Consider the following 24,465-nt stretch of genomic DNA (forward strand, 5'->3'; position numbering starts at 1 on the left):
GAAGTGCGGGAGATAGAACTGACACGGTCGAGGGCAGTGTCAACCACGGTGGAGGGGAATCCTCGGTTGCGGAAAAAGGAAGACATGTCTGAAGCACTGGTGTGGAAGGTGGCATCGTCGGAGCAGATACGGCGGAGATGGAGAAACTGGGACAGATGTCAGGTTGAGAATACAAGTGAGATCCAGGCTGAATACAGAAAGTTCAGAGGGGAAGTGATAAAGGAAATAAGAGGGGCAAAGAGAGAGTATGAGAATAGATTGGCAGCTAACATAAAAGGGAATCCAAAAGTCTTCTATAGGCATATAAATAGTAAACAGGTAGCAAGAAGAGGGGTGGGGCCAATTAGGGACCAAAATGGAGACCTACGCATGGAGGCACAGGGTATGGCTGAGGTAGAGAAACTGTGAGGAGGGATGATATGTTAGAAGGATCATCAAATGAGGCACACATGGGTTGAATTGAAGAACAAAAAAGGGGCGATCACACTGCTGGGAGTGTACTATAGACCCGCAAACAGTCAGAGGGAGATAGAACAGCAAGGGCTAAAAATTGAGTTGCGCCCCACTTGGGGCACTAAATTCACCGCGGCGCTACTTTTAGTGCCCCCGCACCGGAAATTGAATGGTTGCGCCCCAAGAGGGAAGCGAGGCGCTACTGGAAGCGCCCCACATCCCTCTTGGGGCGGTGAGTCAATATCGCGGCGCTACGTGCCACAGTATTGCAGGCCTTCTTCCCCATCTTAAAGGGGAGGGGCCTTGCGTAGCGCGACCCGGGTGGGCCCCCGTGAATCGGGAGTGCCGGCAAAAGAGCCTGGCACTCGAGAAGTGCCGGGCTCTTGGAGTGCAGCCGGCAGTCCGTTTGGGGGGTGGGGGGGGGGAGAGAAGGGGCGTTCAGGAGGCCGGCGGGGGGGGGGGGTGGGGGAGAGGGGAAGCACAGGCAGGCACAGGTAGGCACCCCCTGACCCCGTCGGACATAGCGTCTGGAAGCAAGTCAGAGGGCGCTCCCGAAGATCATGGCCGGGGCGCTGCGCACGGCGATGACGCAGGAGGTGTGGGCAGCGCCGCGCCCGGGTGCTAGTTGCTTTGCACCCCGTAACGGGAGGCGCAAAGCAACCCAATCCGCAACCCCCCCCCCCCCGCCCGCCCAAGTATGTAGGCAAATTTCTGAGAAGTGCAAAAACTATAGGGCTTTAATAGTAGGGGATTTCAACTACCCTAATATTAACTGGGATAAAGTTAGTGAGAATGGTAGAGGGTGCAGAATTTCTAAAATGCATTCAGGAGAACATTTTTAGCCAGTATGCAAGAAGCCCAACAAGGGAGGGGGCGATTCTGGACTTAGTTTTAGGGAATGAAGCGGGGCAAGTGGAAGGGGCATCAGTGGGAGAACATTTTGGTGCTAGTGATCATAATTCATTTAGGTTTAGGATAGTTATGGTAAAGGACAAAGATAGACCAGGAATAAAAGTTCTCAATTGGAGAAAAGCCAATTTTGCTAAGCGGAGATGGGATTTAGCCAAAGTGGACTGGAAACGGCTGCTTGAAGGTAAATCAGTGTCAGGACAGTGGGAGGTATTCCAGGAGGAGATCCTGAGGGTTCAGAACAAGCATGTTCCCTTAAAGAAAAAGGGTGGGACTAACAAATCTAGAGCCCCCTGGATGTCAAGGGACATACAGGGTAGGATAAAGAAAAAAGGGGAGGCTGATGACAGATACCGAGGTCTCAATATTGCAGAAACTCTCGAGGAGTATAGAAAGTGCAGGGGTGCAATGAAAAAGGAAATTAGGAAAGCAAAGAGAACATGAAAACATTTTGGGAAGTAAAATCAAGGAAAACCCAAAGATGTTCTATAAATACATTAAGAGCAAGAGGATAACTAAAGAAAGAGTAGGGCCTATTAGAGACCATAAAGGTAATCTACGTATGGAGGTGTAAGACATGGGTATGGTTCTTAATGATTATTTTGCGTCTGTTTTCACAAAAGAGAGGGGCGATGCAGACATTGCAATCAGGGAGGAGGAGTGTGAAATATTAGATGAAATAAACAGTGAGAGAGGAAGTATTAAGGGGCATGGCAGCTTTGAAAGTGGATAAATCACCAGGCCCGGATGAAATGTATCCCAGGCTGTTAAGAGAAGCAAAAAAGAGGAAATAGCAGAGGCTTTGACCATCATTTTCCAATCCTCTCTGGCTACAGGTGAGGTGCCTGAGGACTGGAGGACAGCTAATGTTGTACCTTTGTTTAAAAAGGGAGAAAGGGATAGACTGAGTAATTACAGGCCAGTCAGCCTAATCTCAGTGGTGGGAAAATTCATGGAAACAATTCTGAGGGACAGGATAAATCTTCATTTAGAAAGACACAGATTAATCAAGGACAGTCAGCACGGATTTGTTAAGGGAAGGACGTGTCTGACTAACTTAATTGAATTTTTGAGGAGGTGACATGGAGGGTCGATGAGGGTAGTGCGTTTGATGTAGTGTATATGGATTTTAGCAAGGCTTTTGATAAGGTCCCACATGGCAGACTGGTCACGAAAGTAAAAGCCCATGGTATCCAGGGCAAAGTGGCAGGTTGGATCCAAAATTGGCTCAGAGGCAGGAAGCAAAGGGGAATGGTTGATGGGTATTTTTGTAACTGGAAGGCTGTTTCCAATGGGGTTCCGCAGGGCTCAGTACTGGGTACCTTGCTTTTTGTGGTATATATTAATGATTTAGACTTGAATGTAGGGGGTATGATAAAGAAGTTTGCAGATGATACTAAAGTGTCAGCTGTGGCTCAGTGGGTAGCACACTCTCCTCTGAGTCAGAAGGTTGTGGGTTCAACTCCCACTCAAGGGACTTGAGCACATAAAGCTAGGCTGATACTCAAGTGCAGTACTGAGGGAGTGCTGCACTGCTGGAGGTGTCATCTTTCGGATGAGACGTTAAACCGAGGCCCCGTCTGCTCTCAGGTAGACGCAAAAGATCCCATGGCACTATTTCAAAGAAGTGCAGGGGAGTTATCCCCGATGTCCTGGCCAATATTTATTCCTCAATCAACATCACTAAAACAGATGGTCTGGTCATTATCACATTGCTGTTTGTGGGAGCTTGCTGTGCACAAATTGGCTGCTGTGTTTCCCACATTACAACAGTGACTCCACTTCAAAAAGTACTTAATTGACTGTAAAGCGCTTTGAGACGTCCGGTGGTCGTGAAAGGCAGTATAGTAATGCAAGTCTTTCTTTTAAAATCGGCTGTGTGGTTGATAATGAAGATGATACCTGTAGACTGCAGGAAGATATCAATGAACTGGTCAGTGGCAAATGGAATTCAATCCGTAGAAGTGTGAGATAATGTATTTGGGGAGGGATAACAAGGCAAGGGAATACACATTAAATGGTAGGATACTGAGAAGTGTAGAGGAATAAAGGGACCTTGGAGTGCAGGTCCACAGATCCCTGAAGATAGCAGGACAGGTAAATAAGGTGGTTAAGAAGGCAAACGGAATACTTGCCTTTATTAGCCGAGGATTAGAATACAAGAACAGGGAGGTTATACTTAAACTGTATCAAACAATAGTTAGGCCACAGCTAGAGTACTGCGTGCAGTTCTGGTCACCAAATTTCTCATTGAAACTTATAAAATTCTGACAGGACTGGACAGACTAGATGCAGGAAGGATGTTCCCGATGGTCAGGGAGTCCAGAACCAGGGGTCACAGTCTAAGGATAAGGGGTAGGCCATTTAGGACAGAAATGAGGAGGAATTTCTTCACCCAGAGAGTGGTGAACCTGTGGAATTCTCTACCACAGAAGGCAGTAGAGGCCAATTAATTAAATATATTCAAGAAGGAGTTGGATATATTTCTTAAGGCTAAAGGGATCAAGGGGTATGGGGAGAAAGCAGGGACCGGGTACTGAATTTGGATGATCAGCCATAATCGCATTGAATGGCGGAGCAGGCTCGAGGGGCCGAATGGCCTACTCCTGCTCCTATCTCCTATGTTTCTACAGGAAAGATGTGATTGCACTAGAGAGGGTACAGGAGATTTACGAGGATGTTGCCTTGACTGGAGAATATTAGCTACGAGGAAAGATTGGATAGGCTGGGTTTGTTTTCTTTGCAATAGAGGAGGCTGAGGGGAGACCTTATTGAGGTGTATAAAATTATGAGAGGCCTAGATAGAGTGGATAGGAAGGACCTATTTCCATTAGCAGAGGGGTTAACAACCAGGGGGCATAGATTTAAAGTAATTGGTAGGAGGTTTAGAGGAAATTTGAGGAGAAATTTCTTCACCTAGAGGGTGGTGGGTGTCTGGAACTCACTGCCTGAAAGGGTGGTAGAGGCAGAAACCCTCACCACATTTAAAAAAGTGCTTGGATGTACACCTGAAGTGCCGTAAACTACAGGACTATGGACCAAGAGCTGGAAAGTGGGATTAGGCTGGATATCTCTGTCAGCTGGCGTGGACACGATGGGCCAAAATGGCCTCCCTCCGTGCTGTAAATTTCTATGATTCCATGAGATACTAAATGAGTACTTTGCATATGTCTTTATCAAGGAAGAAGATGCTGCCAAAGTCAGTGAAAGAGGAGGTAGTTGAAATACTGAATGGGATAAAAATTGATGAGGAGATACTAGAAAGGCTGGCTGTACTTAAAGTAGATAAGTCATCTGGACCGGATGGGATGCATCCTAGGATGCTGAGGGAAGTAAAGGCGGAAATTACAGAGGTACTGACCATAATCTTCCAATCCTCCTTAGATACGGGGGTGGTGCCAGAGGACTGGAGAATTGCAAATGTTACACCTTTGTTCAAAAAAGGGTGTATGGATAAACCCAGCAACTACAGGCCAGTCATTTTAACCTCAGTCGTGGGGAAGCTTTTAGAAACTACAATCCGTGACAAAATTAACAGTCACTTGGACAAGCGTGGATTAATTAAGGAAATCCAGCACGGATTTGTTAAAGGCAAATCGTGTTTAACTAACTTGATTTTGTTTTTTGATGAGGTAACAGAGAGGGTTGATGAGGGCAATGCGGTTGATGTGGTGTACATGGACTTCCAAAAGGTGCTTGATAAAAGTGCTACATAATAGGCTTGCCAGCAAAGTTGAAGCCCATGGAATAAAAGGGACAGAGGCAGCATGGATCCGAAATTGGCTAAGTGACATGAAACAGAGAGTAGTGATGAATGGTTGTTTCAGACTGGAGGAAGGTACACAGTGGTGTTCCCCAGGGGTCGGAACTAGGACCACTGCTTTTCTTGATATATATATGAATGACTTAGACTTGGATGTACAGGGCACAATTTAAAAATTTGCAGATGGCACAAAAGTTGGAAGTATAATGAACAGCGAGGAGGATAGCGATAGACTTCAAGATGACATGCAGGCTGGTGGAATGGGCAGACACATGGCAGATGAAGTTTAACACAGAAAAGTGCAAAGTGATACATTTTGGTAGGAAGAACGAGGAGAGGCAATATAAACTAAAGGGTACAATCCTAAAGGGGGTGCATGAACAGAGACACCTGGGGGTATATGTGAACAAATCGCTAAAGGCGGCAGGGCAGGTTGAGAAAGCGGTTTAAAAAAAGCATACGGGATCCTGGGCTTCATAAACAGAGGCATAGAGTACAAACGCAAGGAAGTTATGATGAGCCTTTATAAAACACTGGTTCGGCCTCAACTGGAGTATTGTGTCCAATTCTGGGCACCGCAGTTTAGGAAGGATGTGAAGGCCTTAACAAGGGTGCAGAAAAGATTTAAAAGAATGGTTCCAGGGATAAGGGACATCAGTTATGTGGATAGACTGGAGAAGCTGGGGTTGTTCTCCTTAGAGCAGAGAAGGTGGAGAGGAGAGTAAATAGAGAGAAACTGTTCCCGTTGGCAGAAGGGCCGAGAACCAGAGGATACAGATTTAAGGTGATTGGCAGAAGAACCAAAGGCGACATAAGGAAAAACTTTTTTATGCAGCGAGTGGTTAGGATCTAGAATGCACTGCCCGAAAGGGTAGTGGAGGCAGATTCAATCGTGGCTTTCAAGAGGGAATTGGAGAAGTACCTGAACTAAAAGAAATTTGCAGGGCTATAGGGAAAGGGCAGTGGAGTGGGACTAGCTGAACTGCTCTTGCAGAACTCCGGCACGGGCTCGACAGGCCGAACGACCTCCTTCTGCGCTGTAACCATTCTATGATTCAGAATGGTTTACTCAGGATTGTAATGCAATATATTGAAATCGGTCTTCACCTTGACAACATATAGGAATGTAAAACTGTAAATCATCCCAAGCTCGGCCAGATAAGGATTTCCCACGTAGTCGGTTTACCAAAAGCCGATATTCCACAATTACTCCTAATATGCCATGCAAGATGTAGGCTGTTTCGCAGAAAGCTTTCTGAATAGGAAGATCAAGAAGAAATAAAATGAACCAATGTATAATGATCATTGACAGCTAGTTGCTCAAGTTCAAATTACTGTAATCACTTTTTTAAAATCCATAGATGCATATTAAGTAAAAGGGCCTAAACTAGTCGCTAATCCTTCAGAGATTGCAAGTTTAATACACTGCCTGGCCTAACTCAATAGCCAATGCCTTTCTTTCCACTCCATCCAGAATTATAATTGCATAATTATGCTAAAAGCTAAAACCATCAACTGATGACTGTAATTTTTTTTGATGTAATCTGGCAAATGCAAAACAGTTCTCAAAATTCAGTTTAATTTCACATTCTCCACATGTATAGAAAACACCCAGATTATTTACAGATACTTTCAAGACAATGCATCAGATCAATGTTTTGGATATAAAGAAGCCACTTGAAAACCAAAATTGTAACGTGCTGTTATTGATTAATTTTACTCACATCATTTGGTTTCCTAACCAGTGCTCTAGTTGCTTGAATAACACAATCCAATAAAACAGCAACAGGATTGGTCATCACATCAGAGTATTCCAAGAAAAATTTTGCAAGGACAGAAGGAGGTACAGTACGAGAACACCCACAGTTTGTGTTTTCATGACAGCTATTACAGATCAAAGAAGAAAAAATACATTTACATCATTTTAATCTCAGTAGTTGTAGCACAGTCAGTTTTTGATAATAGGAACAAATGCATGACCAAGCAGGAGTTTGACACATGGCCTTCCCGCAGCAGACTCAAATTGGCATTATTCCGATTACTATAATACTTTAATTTATACAATGCATTATCATGTCAAAACATCTCAAAATCCTTCCCATTTGGAATTAACTTTGTGCAATGATTTTTCTTATGTAACCAAATGCCACACCAATTCTGCACTAGCAATCTCCCACAGTTCATCTGTGTTTTGGTCGGTATTAGTTGACCGAGGAATGTTGACCAGTAGTACACCTTACTCTATGATTAAATGCCATGGGAATTTTAAAATCCCAAGCAAACAAAGCCTTTGTTTCTAACATCTCATTCAAAAGATGGCACTTCTAACAATAAAGCAGTCCCTCAATATTACAATAGCAAAATACTGCAGATGCTGGAAATCTGAAACAATAACTGAAAATGCTGGAAACACTCAGCAGGTCAGGCAGCATCTGTAGAGAGAAACAGAGTTAACGTTTCAGGTTGATGTCCCTTCGTCAGAACTGGAAAAAGTTAGAGATATAACAGATTTTAAGCAAGTGCAGGGGCAGGGAAAGGGAGGAGGGGAGGAAAGAACAAAAGGGAAGGTCTGTGATAGGATGGAAGGCAGGAGAGATTAAAAGACAAAAGGGATGATGGTGCAAGGCAAAAGGAGATGGTAGTGGGACAGGTTAAGAAACAAAAGATGACTCTAGATGAGGTGTAAATGGCAATGGCAGAATCATCAACAGCTGCCATGTGAGAGAGGGAAAAAAAAACAGGGGGACGAGGTTATAGTCTGAAATTGTTGAACTCGATGTCAAGTCCAGAAGGCTGTAAAGTGCCTAATCGAAAGATGAGGTGCTGTTCCGCGAGCTCACGTTGAGCTTCGTTGGAACAGTGTCAGAGGCCGAGGACCGAGAGATCAGAGTGGGAGTGGAGCACAGAATTAAAATGAAAAGCGACCGGAAGCTCACTTACGGACTGAACGGAGGTGTTCTGCAAAACGGTCACCCAATGCAGAGGTGACTGCATCGTGAGCAGCGAATACAGTATACTAAATTGCAAGAAGTACAAGTAAATCGCTGTTTCACCAGGAAGGAGTGTTTGGAGTCTTGGACAGTGGGGAGGAGGTAAAAGGGCAGGTGGTGCATCTCCTGCGCTTGCACAGGAAGGTGCCGTGGGAAGGGGTGTTGGGAGTAATTGCGGAGTGAACCAGGGTGTCGCGGAGGGAGGCAGGAGAGTGTCGGGTGTCGCAGAGGTGTCGAGGTGGGGGGGGGGGGGGGGGGGAGGGGCAGATGCGTTTGGTGGTGGGATCACGCTGGAGGTGGCGGAAATGGCGGAGGATGATCCGTTGAATGTGGAGGCTAGTGGGGTGAAAGGTGAGGGCAAGGGGAACCCTATCGTGGTTCTGGGAGGGAGGGGGAAGGGGTGAGAGCAGAAGTGCGGGAAATGGAACAGACACGGTTGAGGGCCATATCAACCAAGGTAGAGGGGAATCCTCAGTTGAGGAAAAAGGAAGACATATCAGAAGCACTGGTATAGAAGGTGGCATCGTCAATATTACACTTGAGTGTCAGTGTAGATTACGTGCACAAGTCGTGTATGGGTCTCAAACCCACAATGTTCTAACTCAGAGTGCTACCAGAGAAGCCAAGCTAACAATTCACATCCCCATTGCTGTTTGCAAGAATCACTCACACTCTGCAAGATCCCATAGCAAAAGCCAAGTCCCATAAACAGTTCATCCCAAAATACCTTTTATTTAAAGCCTCTAGTTCAGCTTCAAACAGGTCAAAGAAATACTTCAATAGTAATCTATAAAGCGGCTTCAGTTCTGAAATGGATAGCTCTTGGTTTGATGGCTGATGACAAGGTTCTTCATCATAAACACAGGACCTAAAATACCAAATTAAAAGTTCATTTATAAAATTACAGGATGGTAGACAAAACTATTTTTAAAAACAGAACAGAAATTGCAGCAACTTGGTTTCCTGTTACAAACAAGCCTTCAAGATATTTTTGAGAAGTGCTTTTAACGGAAAAGTTTAAGATTTGCTACTCTTCAACTCTAATTACAGAATCAGATTACACGGAGGTACCTTTTACATTTTCTAAAAGAGCTCTCAAATATTTCTAAAAGTGTATTTTTCTGTTCAGAATTTATTAAATAAATGTAAGCAATAATTGTAAAATGTTAAATATAATTCCCTTCAAGAGGAAATGAGGGAAATTAATATTATGAAGTTAACCCAATTCATGTACCACATGAATACTAAAATATTCACCACTTCACAAACATAGGACTCAAAAGAATTTTCTAGTCAATTGGCATTTATACAATTTATGTACTCAACCAAAGTTCCTTCAACATTAACAAATGTTTTTTTCTGTTATACTTATTGAAGGTTAAAAGAATACAGCACTAGTGTTGACACATAGTTAGGTATATTTTACAAATGCATATATATAACCTATAATCCAGCATTGACTTATTATTCTATTTGCCTTGAATTTTGCCAGCACCAGACTTCATGTTGCAAAGAAGCATTCTTTGGACCTACTCTGCCACTGGTTATTGATAATTTTGTTAATACTATTATCACGCTAGTGCAACAGCAGTCCATTGACACTTTCCTAGTTGACATTTTTGACTCAAAAAAAAAATTAAGTGATTAAAAATGGAAGGCGTTTTCATGGGTCTTCATATTATACAGAAATAGCCACAATTATCTGTACTCAGTATATACAGTAGTGGTAAAATGGTGATTTAATTTTGGTATCAATATGTTACAATTAGCAGTTGTGACCTCAGGACAATATGACAGAATTCCATACATATTCTGTGCAAGCCAATAAGATATTAGCAACTGAACTTACGCAGAATGGTTAAGTACATTTCAAATAGACCATTTAGAGATTCATGTGTAAATGCAACACAGACAAAAAACACGTAGATAATACAGCACATACAAATACTACTGTAAAATTGTTTTTATAGAACTAACAGAGCAAACATTTCTGTTTAATGCTCTGCAAATTAAGTTCCTTTTATATCAAGTAGAAGTGGTCTGTAACATGTTGGAGCTCCGACAGAGATGAAATCTGACCATTTGCATTACAAGCAGATTCTACAGCACTAGCCTTTCAACACTAGCAATAAAAATCTGGGTTAGGACACAGTTCTTCTGCAATCAGCAATAGGGAAATTCATATATCTGTATGCTGATTCAGTTGAAAAGCAAAAATGTCTAACCACTCACCAGTAACCAAACAACATTTTTTAACACTTTGGTGGCAAAAACAGGAAGGCAGATTATTATCTGAATGGCAATAGATTGGGAGAAGGGGAAGTGCAACGAGACCTGGGTGTCCTTGTGCACCAGTCGCTGAAGGTAAGCATGCAGGTGTAGCAGGCGGTTAAGGCGGCAAATGGTAAGTTGGCCTTCGTAGCGAGAGGGTTTGAGTACAGGAACAAGGATGTCTTGCTGCAGTTGTACAGGGCCTTGGTGAGACCACACCTTGAGTATTGTGTGCAGTTTTGGTCGCCTTATCTGAGGAAGGATGTTCTTGCTATGGAAGGAGTTCAGCGAAGATTCACCAGACTGATACCTGGGATGGCAGGAATGACGTATGAGGAGAGATTGGGACAATTGGGCTTGTACTCGCTGGAGTTTAGAAGAATGAGAGGGGATCTTATTGAAACTTATAAAATTCTGACAGGACTGGACAGACTAGATGCAGGAAGGATGTTCCCGATGGTCGGGGAGTCCAGAACCAGGGGTCACAGTCTAAGGATAAGGGGTCGGCCATTTAGGACAGAAATGAGGAGGAATTTCTTCACCCAGAGAGTGGTGAACCTGTGGAATTCTCTGCCACAGAAGGCAGTAGAAGCCAATTCATTAAATATATTCAAGAAGGAGTTGGATATATTTCTTAAGGCTAAAAGGATCAAGGGGTATGGGGAGAAAGCAGGGACCGGGTACTGAAATTGGATGATCAGCCATGATCGCATTGAATGGCAGAGCAGGCTCGAGGGGCTGAATGGCCTACTCCTACGTTTCTATGTAACACTTAACTGGAGTATTAACTTATTTATTTTTAATTCAGCCCATACCCAATGCAGGCAAATGATAATCTATACTAATTATGAAAAAGTCTATAGGTTCATTTGGATATCTAGCCCCTATTGTAACAACAGCCATTTAAAAAGGCTTTTCATGAGGAGCTCTAAATTCAGAGAAATGTAAGAATAATTCTGCAACTTCTCATGGGAACCAGGAGGCCCAAAGTGAGATCTCACATCAAAACGTTTATCTGGCATTGTACCAATATTAAAAATACTGTTGACTGAGAAAGAAAAAAAGCAAGAGAAAGAGAAAAAAAGCAAGAACTTGGATTTATATAGCACTTTTCATGACCCCAGGATTTCCCCAAAGCACTTTATTGCAAAATGAAGTACTTTCGAAGGATAGTTACTGTTGTAACGTATGGAAAGGCGACCACCAATTTGCACAAATATGCCTGCTTTCGTTAATGTTCGTGAGAGCGCAAGGTAAATGTTCATACTTTACTCATGCTGACTTTTTCACGCAGAACTATAGAAGTTTACAGCAGAAAATGAGGCCATTTAGCCGATCATGTTTGTTTCAGTTGTTTGAAAGAACTATCCCAAACTAATACCACTGCTCTGTGCTTGCCCCATAGCCCTGGAGGTTCCTCTGCTTCAGATATTTTCTCTAACCAGATGCAATCATTTCTGCCTCAACTGCTCCCTTTGGCAAAGTATTCCATATTCCAATAAAATACCCTCTGCACAAAGAAGTTTCTAACTTCTCTCTACTTTTAGTTACAATTTTAAGTTGATGACTCCATAATCACTGACTCCCCAATCAGATGAAGTAAACTTTTCCTATTCACCATCAAAGCCCTTCATAATTTTAAAAATCTCTTAAATCTTCAGCCGTAACACTGGCAAATGGAGGAATATACAATCAATATGATTTGGTCTTAATTGGTTCTTGCCATCAGCACTATTTTTTTAATTTAAAAAATGGCATTAGAAAGAACTGATTTGTTTTAACATCTTAAGTTTTTAAAAATTATTCTTAAATGAAATGGAGTACCAACAACAATGGAGAAAACTGGCCTTAAAAATGAAGAAAATTGGACAGTAGTCATACATGTGAAAAACACTGGCAATCCTGGTATTTAAACATTTACAATTTCTTACCTTGCAAGTGATTCCAAAAGAAACGAACCCCCTTTCCTACAATTGGAGCACTGAAGAATCCTCATATAATAACTCACTATTGAAGACTGTTGCCAGGGTGGATGATTAAGAACTAGAGTTTGCATAATGCTGATGAACTCATGTAAGAAACCCATGTCTACGTTACCCTACCATGAAAACAAAATGGTTTTTATTTAGTGGATACCCAGCAGTATTTCACCATTTGAATGGAACGTATCTCATCTTTTTTTGATCATGCACGTCTTTAGTGACAAGCTTTTCAATTACAGAAAATGCTAAAAATACACAGCAGGGCAATCAGCATTTGTAAAGGAGAAAAAAGGCCATTGATGCCAATAACATGTCTTTTCTCTTTACACTTGCTGACTTTTTATTTGAGATTTTCAGCATTTGCAGTTTTTTCTTTTTGTTTTAGAAATAATTAGCTGTTCTTCATACTCAGATGACTATGCTAGTGTTGAGCTCCAATCACAACTCCTCTGATAATAAAGCAGCTTATGACAACCCACAGCAGCACCTGCACAACATCCAGGCTTGGGTGGACAAGTGGCAGGTAGCTCTTGTGCCATTCAAGTGGCAAGCAATGAGCATCTCCAAGATAAAGTCCAATCACCTCTTCCAACCTTCAAATGCACCATCACTGAGTCTTCCACCATCAGCATCATGGGGAATGAGAGACCAATGACCAGAAACTGGGCCAGCCACCAACAACTTGCATTTATATAGCGCCTTTAGCATAACCAGACTAAAATGGACACAGAGATAAAGAAGTAGATATTAGGATTGGTGACTAAAAGCTTGGTCAAAGAGATAGATTTTAAGGAGAGTCTTAAAAGGAGAGAGAGGCAGAAGTTTAGGGAGTGAATTCCAGGCTGAAGGCATGGTCACCAGAGATGGGGCGAAGGATGTGAGGGATGCACAAGAGGCCAGGGTTGGAGGAACATAGAGTTCTGAGAGTTGTAGGGCTGGAGGAAGTTACAGAGATAGGTTGGGGCGAGGCAACAAAAGGGATTTGAACACGAGGATGAGAACTTTAAAATCTAGGCGTTGGTGGACCGAAAGCCGATGCAGGTCAGTGAGCACAGGAGTGATGCATGGGTGGGACTTGGCACGGGTTAGGATATGGGCAGCAGAGTTTTGGATGAGGGTGGAAAATGGGAAGTCAGCCATGAGAGCACTGGAATAGGTGAGTGGAGATAACAAAAGCATGGATGAGAGTTTCAGCGGCACATGGGCTAGCAACTCATCAATTTTACTTTGAAAGCACCCCCAGCCTCTACCATCAAGAAGGACAAGAAAAGAAAGAATATGGTAACACCATCACCTCCAAGTCACACACCGTCCTGATCTATGGACATATATTGCCATTCCTTCATCATCGCTGCTACTTAGCACCATGGGCACATCATCAGCATTTGGAGAAGGTCCACTATTTCTCAGGTCAACTAAGGAAGAACAATAAATGCAGCTTTGCCAACAATGCTCCACCCCAAGAATAAAAAACTGTTACAGAAAACTTGCAGCCCACCAGTATAATCTGGATTTGAACCCAGCCCCCAGAGATAGCGCCACAAAATTAACTAATCTCCCATGCACACACATTATAAAAAAGGCTGTTTTTTGACTAGCAAAGAATTATTCCACTAACAGAAAGAATTAATACAATGCTTCATTATAAAGCTCTTCACAACCAATGAATTACTTTGAGGCCGTTACATTAGGTAAATGCAGGAACTAATATGCGCATAGCAAAGTCTTAAGTGGAAAAAAAAGAGTTGAATGACTAACTACTCTGCTTTTAATGCTGTTGGTTGAAGGAGGAATATTTCCCAGATCACCAGCAGAGCTACCAGCTTTCCTTCGAATAGTGTCACGACAGCTTTTAGATCCAGCTTCAGGGCTAATTTTGTTTGCCTGACTTTGATGCCCACACAAAAAAAAATTCTGCAAGTCTTTTTGCATACTGTTAAAACTAGGATGGGCAATTGGAGACAGTTAAGCAAAAAAAGCAATCATGTCCTCATTTTTGAGCCATTTGGCTGCGCAAAACTTTTCACACCATCCCAACTTGGAAATATATCACTGTTCCTTCATCGTCACTGGGTCAAAATCCTGGAACTCCCTCCCTAACAGAACTATGGGAGTACCTTCACCACACGGACTGCAGCTGTTCAAGAAGGCAGCTCACCACCACCTTCTCAAGGGCAATTAGGGATGGGCAATAAATGCTGGCCTTGTCAGCGACACCCACATTCCATGAACGAATAAAAAAAATCATGCTGGTGGTACCCACATCTCTAAGCTCCTCCCACCCAAAAGAAAGAAAAATAACATCGTTAGAGATGAAGAGATTTAATTAAGCACTGAAGCTTTTCAACTCACCTCCAGAATCAGTTGCAAAAGAGACTGCAGAAGATGTGCAGGTGGAAAAAATTTGGATGACAAGTGGAAGCGTATTTCCTTCAATGCTTCCATATAGAATTGCCCCTCCAAAATACCTTCAATTCTATTAATTGTAACTCCAGGGAACATCATCACTCGAATCTGCAAGTAGAAGTTATTTTAAGATTGATTACATGTTCAAGCATTCAAACTAAAGCCAAATGAACTCCCAGTCAGAGTGAGAGAAAATGCTGATGTACTCTCACTTTGGAAAGACCTTCAGCAACTCAGCTTTAAGGATAATATGAAACAGTAATTTCAACTGACAGACAGCGGAGTTACTACTGAACTCATTACTATCTGGTTGGGATGCGGACACCGTTTTCACCATGCCATATGACGATATATGCTCTTTCACGTCATCGATACTACTCATTTTATGAAATGCCTATTAGTGTTACAGCACTAGAAAGGGATGATGTACTTGAGGGTTCAAAGAAAGGGGGAGAAATTCATTATCACCCCGTTTGGGGCGCTAACATTTGAAAGCTGGGAAACTTAGCGCCAGGCGCTAATAATTCTCAGCTTTTGCCAAATTCGGTGTTTGCGCTCCAGGAAGGAGGTGCAATGCTAAATCAAGCACTACACTTCCTTCCTGGAGCGCTAAAGGACGCAGACGGGGCGTTAGTGGTGCAGCGCTGCACAATGTCCTGTGCAGCGCTGTTGTGATCCGATGCTCCTTCCCTCCTTTAACGGGAAGAGCTATCGCTGCAGGCTCTGCATTAGGACCAGTTAGCTGGTCCCCGATGGCAGCTGCGATCCAGCCTGATCAGCAGGGTGCCAGGCTGATCGATTGCGGCCCAGGAGCAATCATAAAATTCAATTGCAACGTCGTTAAAATGATTCTCCTACCCATGCCAACATCCCCTTTATTTGCGCCCCCGAAGCGCCCAGCCTCCCGAACAACACCTCCTGTAGCTGTCAGTGTTGTCACCGGCAATGCTGCAGGGGGGTGCAGCCGCGATTCAGGTCTGGGGTGATGCGCACAGCAATGATGTCACAATCTCCAGGCGCGGGTGATCGTGGCGCTAGTGTTTACCGCCGCCGCAAACCTCCACATCAATTTCCCAGGCGTCGGTACTTTCGCCGTGCCCAGTTGCAAAGTGAATTTCTCCCCCAGAATCTATTTTGTTAGAATTAACAAACAATAGAAGAGCTATTACGCTTCTGGGCGTAAACTATAGGCCACCAAATAATAGGAAGGAGATAGAGGAGCAAATTTGCAGGCAAATTGCAGAAAGATGCAAGAACTTTAGAGTAATGACTTTAATTATCCCAATATAGACTGGAAAATAACAGTGTAAAGGGCAAAGAGGGGGAGAAATTCCTGAACTGTGTATAAGAGAACTTTCTTGATCAGTAGGTTTCCAGCCCAACGAGGAAAGCAGCAGTGCTGGATCTAGTTCTGGGGAATGAAGTGGGGCAATTTTCAGTGGGAGAGCATTTGGGAAACAGTGATCACAATATCATTAGATTTAGAATAGTTATGGAAAATGACAGGGAAAAATCAAATGGGAAAATACTCAACTGGAAGAGAGTTAATTTCAGTGAGTTGAAAAAGGATCTGTCCCAGGTGAATTGGAATCAAAGATGGGCACGTAAAACAGCAAATGAGCAATGGGATGCCTTCAAAGAAGAGAGGCAGTTTAGCTACAGGTTAGACACATTCCCACGAGGGGGAAAGGAAGGGCATCCAAAGCCAAGTTCTCTGGATGACTAAAGATGAAATTAAAATTAAACAGAAAAAGGAAGCTAATGATAAACATCAGATTCATAATTCATTAGAGAACAGGGGAGAAGAGAATGAGGAAAATAAGAGGGGCAAAAAGAGTGTATGAGAATAAATTAGCAGATAACATAAAAGGGAACCCAAAAGTATTTTATAAACATAATAAATAGTAAAAAGGATAGTCAAAGGAAGGGTAGGAACGTTTAGGAAGCAAAAAAATCTTCTTGGAGGCAGAGGGCATAGCTGAGGTACTAAATGTGTTTTCACTAAAGAGGATGATGCTGCCAATGTCACAGTAAAGGAGGTGGTAGTAGAGAAATTGGCAGTGCTCAAGTAGAAAAGTCTCCCGGTCCAGATGGGATGCATCCTAGGTTGTCAAGGGAAGTAAAGGTGGAAAATGGGGAGACTCTGGCCACAATCTTCCAATCCTCCTTGGATATGGGAGTGGTGCCAAAGGACTGGAGAACTGAAAATGTTATACCCCTTTCAAAAAAAAAGGGGAAGAGGGATAAACCTGGCAACTACAGACCAGTCAGCCCAACATCAGTGTTGGGGAAACTTTGAGAGACCAAGTCAAAATTAATTGGTACTTTGAAATATATGAGTTAATAAATGAAAGCCAGCAGACTTGTTAAAGGCAAATAGTGTTTTATATAAATTCATTCACAGGATGTGCGTGTCATTGGCAAGGCCAACATTTATTTCCCATTCCTAATTGCTCGTGAGAAGGTGGTAGTGAGCCACCGCCTTGAACCGCTGCAGTCTGTGTGGTAAAGGCACTCCCACAGTGGGGTTAGGGAGGAAGTTCCAGGATTTTGACCCAGTCATGAAGGAACGGCGATATATTTCTAAGTCAGGATGGTGTGTGACTTGGAGGGGAACTTGAACGCGGTGAGGTGTTCCTATGCTTCCCTTGTCCTTCTAGGTGGTAGAGGTCATATGTTTTGGAGGTGCTGCCAAAGAAGTCTTGGCGAGTTGCTGCAGTGAATCTTGTAGATGGTACACACTGCAGCCATGGTACGCCGGTGGTGGAGGGAGTGAATGTTTAATGTGGTGGATAGGGTGCCAATCAAGTGGGCTGCTTTGTCCTGGATGGTGTCGCGCTTCTTGAGTGTTGATGGAGCTGTACTCATCCAGGCAAGTGGAGAGTATTTCATCACACTCCTTACTGGAAGGAAATAGAGAGAGTACAACTTATGGTTTGTAGATGGTGGAAAGGCTTTGGGGAGTCAGGAGGTAAGGAGATTTACTTGGATGGCACCAGAAATGAAAGACTTTAGTTACACAAAGAGACTACAGAAACTGGGGTTGTTCTCTTTAGAGCAGAGAAGATTAAGGCAAGACTTGATTGAGGTGTTCAAAATCTTGAAGGGATTTGAGAGTAAATAAGGAGAAACTGTTTCCACTGGCAGAAGTGTCAGTAACCAGACACAGATTTAAAGGTAATTGGCAAAAGAACCAGAGGCAACGTGAAAAAAAAAATTATGCAGAATTATGATGATCTAGAATGCACTGCCTGAAAAGGGTGCTGGAAGCAGATTCAATAATAGCTTTCAAAAGGGAATTGGATAACTCTTTGAAAGAGCTGACACAGGCACAATGGGCCAAATGGCCTCCTCTGTGCTGTATTATTCTAGGATTCTATGAAATAGAATTGTTCACTCAGTAGACAAGTTATTAGTAAAATCATGCTGTGCACATCTTAAAAAAAGGTAAAATTCACAAAATTAGAAATTTCAGAATAGGCGTTTTGCCTATTCAGTTTTGTGTTAGGAGTCTTTCGCAACATTGCTCCTTACTCTGAATTTTTTATTTATCATTTAAATTTTCACCTCAACATTGACTTCCAGATAGTCTTACCTATTCGCTTTATCAAAGGTCTACATAATATTAAAAACCCCTATTCAATTTCTTCTTGGGCTTCTCTGTTCCAGTGGAAATAGTCCCAGTATCTCAAATCTCTCCTCATAATTATTGTTTCCCATCCTCAACACCATCCTGGTGAACCTACGCTGAATGCTCACAATGACTTGAATGTTTTTTATTTAATGGGGCACCCAAAACTGTATACAGTACTCTAAAAAATGTTTTGTATGAAATCAATACTTTTTACTCTTGTACTATATGCCCCTATTTATAAAATCCAATATTTTAACATTTGCAATATTTAATTTTAGTTTTTTAGAAAATAATGGAATGCAGATAGCTTGTAGATATTCTTGAGAAAGTGTCAAAGCTATGTAGCAGTATTGTTGCCTTGTGTAGGGAAGCCCTTGCATCCAGAAAGATAGATGGAGGAGTGGATTCAGCAACTGGATCCCAAGGTGCAACAAACATCTGCACAAGCTCAAGAGATTAATTCTCTCCCAGCTTACCACTTGGAGTATTAAGAGCATAGAGACCTGCTGAATCCCATTTTGCCCTACATCTTATAGAAACATCAGAATGGATGAGAATTTTTGTAGTTAACTCTTACGGGCAACATTAATCAGGAGCTAAAATAAAAACAGAAAATGCTGGAAATACTCAGCAGGTCAGGCAGCATCTGTGGAGAGAGAAACAGTTAACGTTTCAGGTCAATGACCCTTTGTCAGAACTGGAAAAAGCTGGAAATGGAACAGGTTTTTAAGCAAGTGTAGGGGCAGGGAAAGGGGGAGGGGAGGAAAGAACAAAAGGGAAGGTCTGTGATAGGATGGAAGGCAGGAGAGATTAAGAGACAAAAGGGATGATGGTGCAAGGCAAAAGGAGATGGTAATGGGACAAGTTAAGAAACAAAAGATGGCTCTAGATGAAGTGTAAATGGCACTGGCAGAATGAAAGACAGCTGCCATGTGAGAGAGAGAAAGAAAAAAAAAATGGGGCAGAGGTTATGGTCTGAAATTGTTGAACTCGATGTTAAGTCCAGAAGGCTGTAAAGTGCCTAATCGAAAGATGAGGTGCTGTTCCTCGAGCTTCATTGGAAACAGTGCAAGAGGCCGAGGACGGTGAGGTCTGAGTGGGAGTGGAGCGGAGAATTAAAGTGACAGGCGACCGGAAGCTCGGGGTCAACCGTACAAACTGAATGGATGCTGCCTGACCTGCTGAATATTTCCAGCATTTTCTGTTTTTATTTCAGATTTCCAGCATCCACAGTATTTTGCTTTTGTATTACAGTAATCAGGAGCTTACTGTTTCTATGCTAATATACATCCTTCAGAGTTGTCTTCTTCTGAATAAATAAGAGATTAAAGGCCTACTCTTGGGAGCCTATTTGGTAATCGGCCTTGACATTTAAGAATGGAATCTTTTTTCCACAGCCTTTCTCTAAGCCAGGGACACTTTAGGTGCTTTGCTTCTCTACCTAGGAGAGATTCACAGTGGAGCGACTGAGATACTTGGCTGTTTCTCGTCCTGTCAGCTCCTCTTTAATTCTCAATTCAGTCACTACACTGTACTAGTGCTTAAACATTCATAATCTAACGCAAATGAATGAAACAAGATGGGGATTGCTGCCATGTTAAATTTCTATTATAGATTATATATTTTTCATATGAGATTTGAGAAAGGTTAATACAATGTGGAAGATAGAGATGGCTTCTGCAAAGGATTCTTGTGTAGAAAATGACAGAATATACAAAATTCTCTAGACATAAGCCATGCCATGTACAGCACACACAAGAATGCTAGTTTCAGATAAAGGGAGACATAGACATGTCTTAACTGCATTTTGTTGTGAACACAAATAAGTAGTGAACATTAAAAAAAATCCAGTACAATTAATCATTTGTCTTTGTTTTTTCTGGTTATTCTTTTTAATTGGAATTTAAAAAAATTAAAAGTACCACATTGTAATACATTACAGAACACCATTGAGGTTTTTAACATTCACAACCAATTTAAAATCAGCATACCTGATGATGCCCAGTTGTTGAGGTATATAAACAGCATCCTATACCCGATGGTACATACTTGCTTCGTATTGTCTAAGGTAAAAAAAAAACAGTAACGCAAGAAAAACCATCTGAAGTACCACCCTCCCACCTCCTGAAATTTTGAAACCATCATGATGTTAGTGAAGAATTAAAAAAAAACACAAGAACATAACATAACAAATAGGAGCAGGAACAGGCCACTTGGCCACTTGGCCCCTCGAGCCTGCTCCGCCATTCAATACGATCATGGCTGATCTTGGGCTCAAAGCCACTTCCCTGCCCGCTCCCCATAACCCTTCACTCCCTTATCTTGCAAAAATCTGTCTATCTCCACCTTAAATGTATTTAATGACTCAGCCTCCACGGCTCTCTGGGGCAGAGAATTCTACAGATTTACGACCCACAGAGAAGAAATTCCTCATCTCAGTTCTAAAAGGGCGACCCTTTATTCTGAAACTATGTCCCCGAGTTCTAGATTTCCCCACGAGGGGAAACATCCTCTCTGCATCTACCTTAGAGCCCCCTCAGTATCTTATATATGTTTCAATAAAATCACCTCTCATTCTTCTAAATTCTAATGAGTATAGGCCCAACCTTTCTTCATAAGTCAACCCCCTCATCTCAGGAATCAACCGAGTGAATCGTCTCTGAACTGCCTCCTTAAATAAGATGACCAAAACTGTACACAGTACTCAAGGTGTGGTCTCACCAATACCCTGTACAGTTGTAGCAGGACTTCCCTGCTTTTATACTCCAACCCCCTTGCAATAAAGGCCAACATTCCATTTGCCCTTCTAATTACTTGCTGTACCTGCATGTTAACGTTTTGTGTTTCATGCACAAGGACCCCCAGGTCCCTCTGAAGTGTAGCATTTTGTAATTTCTCTCCATTTAAATAATAGTTTGCTTTTTTATTTTTCCTGCCAAAGTGGATAACCTTGCACTTTCCCACATTATACTCCATCTGCCAAATGTTTGCCCACTCACTTAGCCTGTCTATATCCCTTTCCAGTCCTCTGCACAACTTGCTTTCCCACCCATCTTTTTATCATCCGCAAACTTGGCTACATTACACTCGGTCTCTTCATACAAGTCATTAATGTAGATTGTAAATAGTTGAGGCCTCAGCACCGATCCCTGTGGCACCCCACTAGTTACCGTTTGCCAACCGGATAATGACCCATTTATCCCGGTTCTGCTTTCTGTTAGATACCCAATTCTCTAGCTATGCTAATATATTAACCCAACTCCGTGAGCTCTTATCTTATGCAGTAACCTTTTATGTGGCACCTTATCGAATGCCTTCTAGAAATCATAATACACCACATCCACTGGCTCACCTTTGTCCACCCTGCTCGTTACCTCCTCAAAGAACTCCAGCAAATTTGTTAAACATGATTTCCCTTTCATAAAACCATGCTGACTCTGCTTGACTGCATTATGATTTTCCAAATGCCCCACTACTGCTTCCTTAATGAAGGACACCAGCATTTTCCCAATGACAGATGTTAGGCTAACTGATCTATAGTTTCCTGCTTTCTGCCTCCCTCCTTTCTTAAATAGGGGTGTTACATTTGCGGTTTTCCAATCCGCTGGGACCTCTCCAGAGTCCAGGGAATTTTGGTATATTGCAACCAATGCATCCACCATCTCTGCAGTTACTTCTTTTAAGACCCTGCACAAGATCTTTTAAAACACTTCTGCAACCTTACCTCAGGTAAACTGAGGCACATCTGAAGTCTGTGTTTAAATGGGTCACTCTGGATATTTGATGGAATGAAGACAGAGGACTCGTCAGGTTTTATTTCCTGGAAAAGGGTATTTGGCTGCAGGACCTGTGTAGCATCCAATGTTGAATCCAGAAAAGAACTTGAGGATATGTGATCAACATCCAGAATATTCGCATACGAGATCTCAAGGTCCTCGTTAAACATTTTAGAACAAAGATGCTGCAAATCAAAATTTAAATGATTACAAAGCTAGAAATTGCCATAAACAAAAAATACCTGTGGTGGTAAACAAATTCTAAGTTACTTGAGCCTAAAAATGTTTCCTCTCTTTTAGTGTCTCAGTTTTAAAACAACTTTTCTTTATAAATGTTTGTACAGTGCTTTCTATGAGCAGATCTTGTCCCTACGAACAGGTATATGCTTCTTACTAGATTTGGCCTCACAGAGGTTGACATGGCCTAGGTCTAAAAATTAATCCAACTGCAGCAACTTGTGTTAGAATTGCTACTACTAATCAATCCAGTTGGAAAACAGTAATATCACAGGACCAGACTGTGTAGGCTTAAATCATTGGGATATTTGTCTGCAAATTAGTTAACAGGATGTACAATGCAAGGCCTATACTACAAAATAGAATAAACAGATACAAAAAAAGAGTAACACTCCATAAGGGGTCAGTTTATGCTTTTCGTCAATAGAACTTAGAAAAGAGCCTTTTGATGATTGGAAGATAATCATGAAGTTGTGCTGGGCAACGATTCTAGATTAATTGTTGCAGACCGAGTTTTCTCCTTCAGCAACCCAGTGATTTGGTAAAGGCCCCTTTCCTCAAAAGGACTGGTCAGATGAATTCTCTCTCCAAGTATCAGCTCCTTCAGCAGTAAAAAGCCTTCAACTTACAAGAGCCTAAATTTGTTAGACTGTCACATTGCAAATTAAAGGAATAATATGCAACGATGCAAAACTGTCAAAATGGTATTACAAAATATTCAGTTATAAAGCTGCTTTTACGATGGCACTTGTTCAGTTCAAATTTTGGGCGAGTGGCATCAGAAGCCTGCTGCTCCCTGTGTTTGCACGAAGTGGGGATTGTCAATAAATGCCAGTCTTGCCAGTGACATTCACATCCTGAGAATGAATTGAGAGAGAGTCTGGCTTGAAAAACTACATAATTCTGTTACCAGGAAAAAGAGATAGATTTAGTCTTAGTACAGGGAGCCGACTCGTGAACTAAACAAAAGTCAGTATTAGCCATCATCTCGCATACCATACATACATTCATACTTTAAACTGCAGGTCCTGCAGCCGAAAGAAAAAGAAAAATAAAAAGGAAGAAAAAGAACATTTATATAGCACCTTTCACGATCACCAGACGTGCCAAAGCACTTTACAGCCAATGAAGTACTTTTTGAAGTGTAGTCATTGTTGTAATGTAGGGTACACAGCAGCCAATTTATGCACAGCAAGCTCCCACAAACAGCAATGTGATAATGGCGAGATAGCCTGTTTTAGTGATGTTGATTGAGGGATAATATTGGTCATGACATCAGGGATAACTCCCCTGCTCTTCTTCAAAATAGTACCTTGGGATCTTTTACATCCACCCGAGAGGACAGACGAAGCCTTGGTTTAGCGTCTCATCTGAAAGACGGCACCTCCAACAGTACAGCAATCCCTCAGTACTGCACTGGAGTGTCAACCTAGATTTTTGTGCTCAAGTCTCTGGAGTGGGACTTGAAACAACAACCTTCTGACTCAGGCAAGGGTGCTACCAACTGAGCCACTGGCTGACACATCAAAAGCTGGCTTTCTGCATTCAGACATCCCAACTACCATCAAATCAACAATTTTGTGACATAACCATGCCACAGCATTCATTTGATTGGCTAAATCAGAATTTAAACATTTACAGAAACATAATAATACAAGTTTCTATTTTTATCAACCCCCCTTGTATACTGCTAACCACTCAAAACTGTTATATAACTAAGATTCAGAATTCACTACAAAACAATCACATCTTCCACATTATATTGTATCTTGCAATCTGCTCAAAAGAGAAAAAGTTTTCTAATATCTGTTTATAGCAATAAACATGAGTCAGCCTGCTCAATTTAGTTTCTTTCTGCTCCTCTAAATTTGCCATGAGATTGCTATTTTTAGACTTGGAACATTTGAAAGCAAGTGCAGTAAAGACAAAAATGAGCAGAATTCTAGTGCCCTAATGTGGTCACCTGCATTTTTACTTTCTATAGCAGTCCTCCATCTAGCTAGGTTGATGCTTCTAGTGTTGAAATTATTTTACAAATCAGATG

At 42.1% G+C, this 24,465-nt stretch overlaps 1 protein-coding gene across 2 annotated transcripts in view; it reads right to left on the reverse strand.

Annotated features, from left to right (window-relative positions):
- The window catches only part of slf1 (SMC5/6 complex localization factor 1), a 97,884-nt gene that overhangs the window by 49,660 nt on the left and 23,759 nt on the right, over window positions 1-24,465 (reverse strand). For both annotated transcript variants that reach the window (XM_085988757.1, XM_085988766.1), the window contains exons 6-12: window positions 22,133-22,369; window positions 20,400-20,471; window positions 14,721-14,882; window positions 12,318-12,484; window positions 8,843-8,983; window positions 6,850-7,009; window positions 6,233-6,380 (exon numbers count right to left, since the gene is read on the reverse strand). In XM_085988757.1, the coding sequence (XP_085844883.1) occupies window positions 6,233-6,380; window positions 6,850-7,009; window positions 8,843-8,983; window positions 12,318-12,484; window positions 14,721-14,882; window positions 20,400-20,471; window positions 22,133-22,369 (1,087 nt within the window). The remainder of the gene's footprint in view (window positions 1-6,232; window positions 6,381-6,849; window positions 7,010-8,842; window positions 8,984-12,317; window positions 12,485-14,720; window positions 14,883-20,399; window positions 20,472-22,132; window positions 22,370-24,465) is intronic.

The sequence above is a fragment of the Somniosus microcephalus genome, chromosome 1 (assembly GCF_052327205.1).
Source record: "Somniosus microcephalus isolate GS21.2 chromosome 1, FLI_Smic_1.0, whole genome shotgun sequence".
NCBI classification, from domain to species: domain Eukaryota; kingdom Metazoa; phylum Chordata; class Chondrichthyes; order Squaliformes; family Somniosidae; genus Somniosus; species Somniosus microcephalus.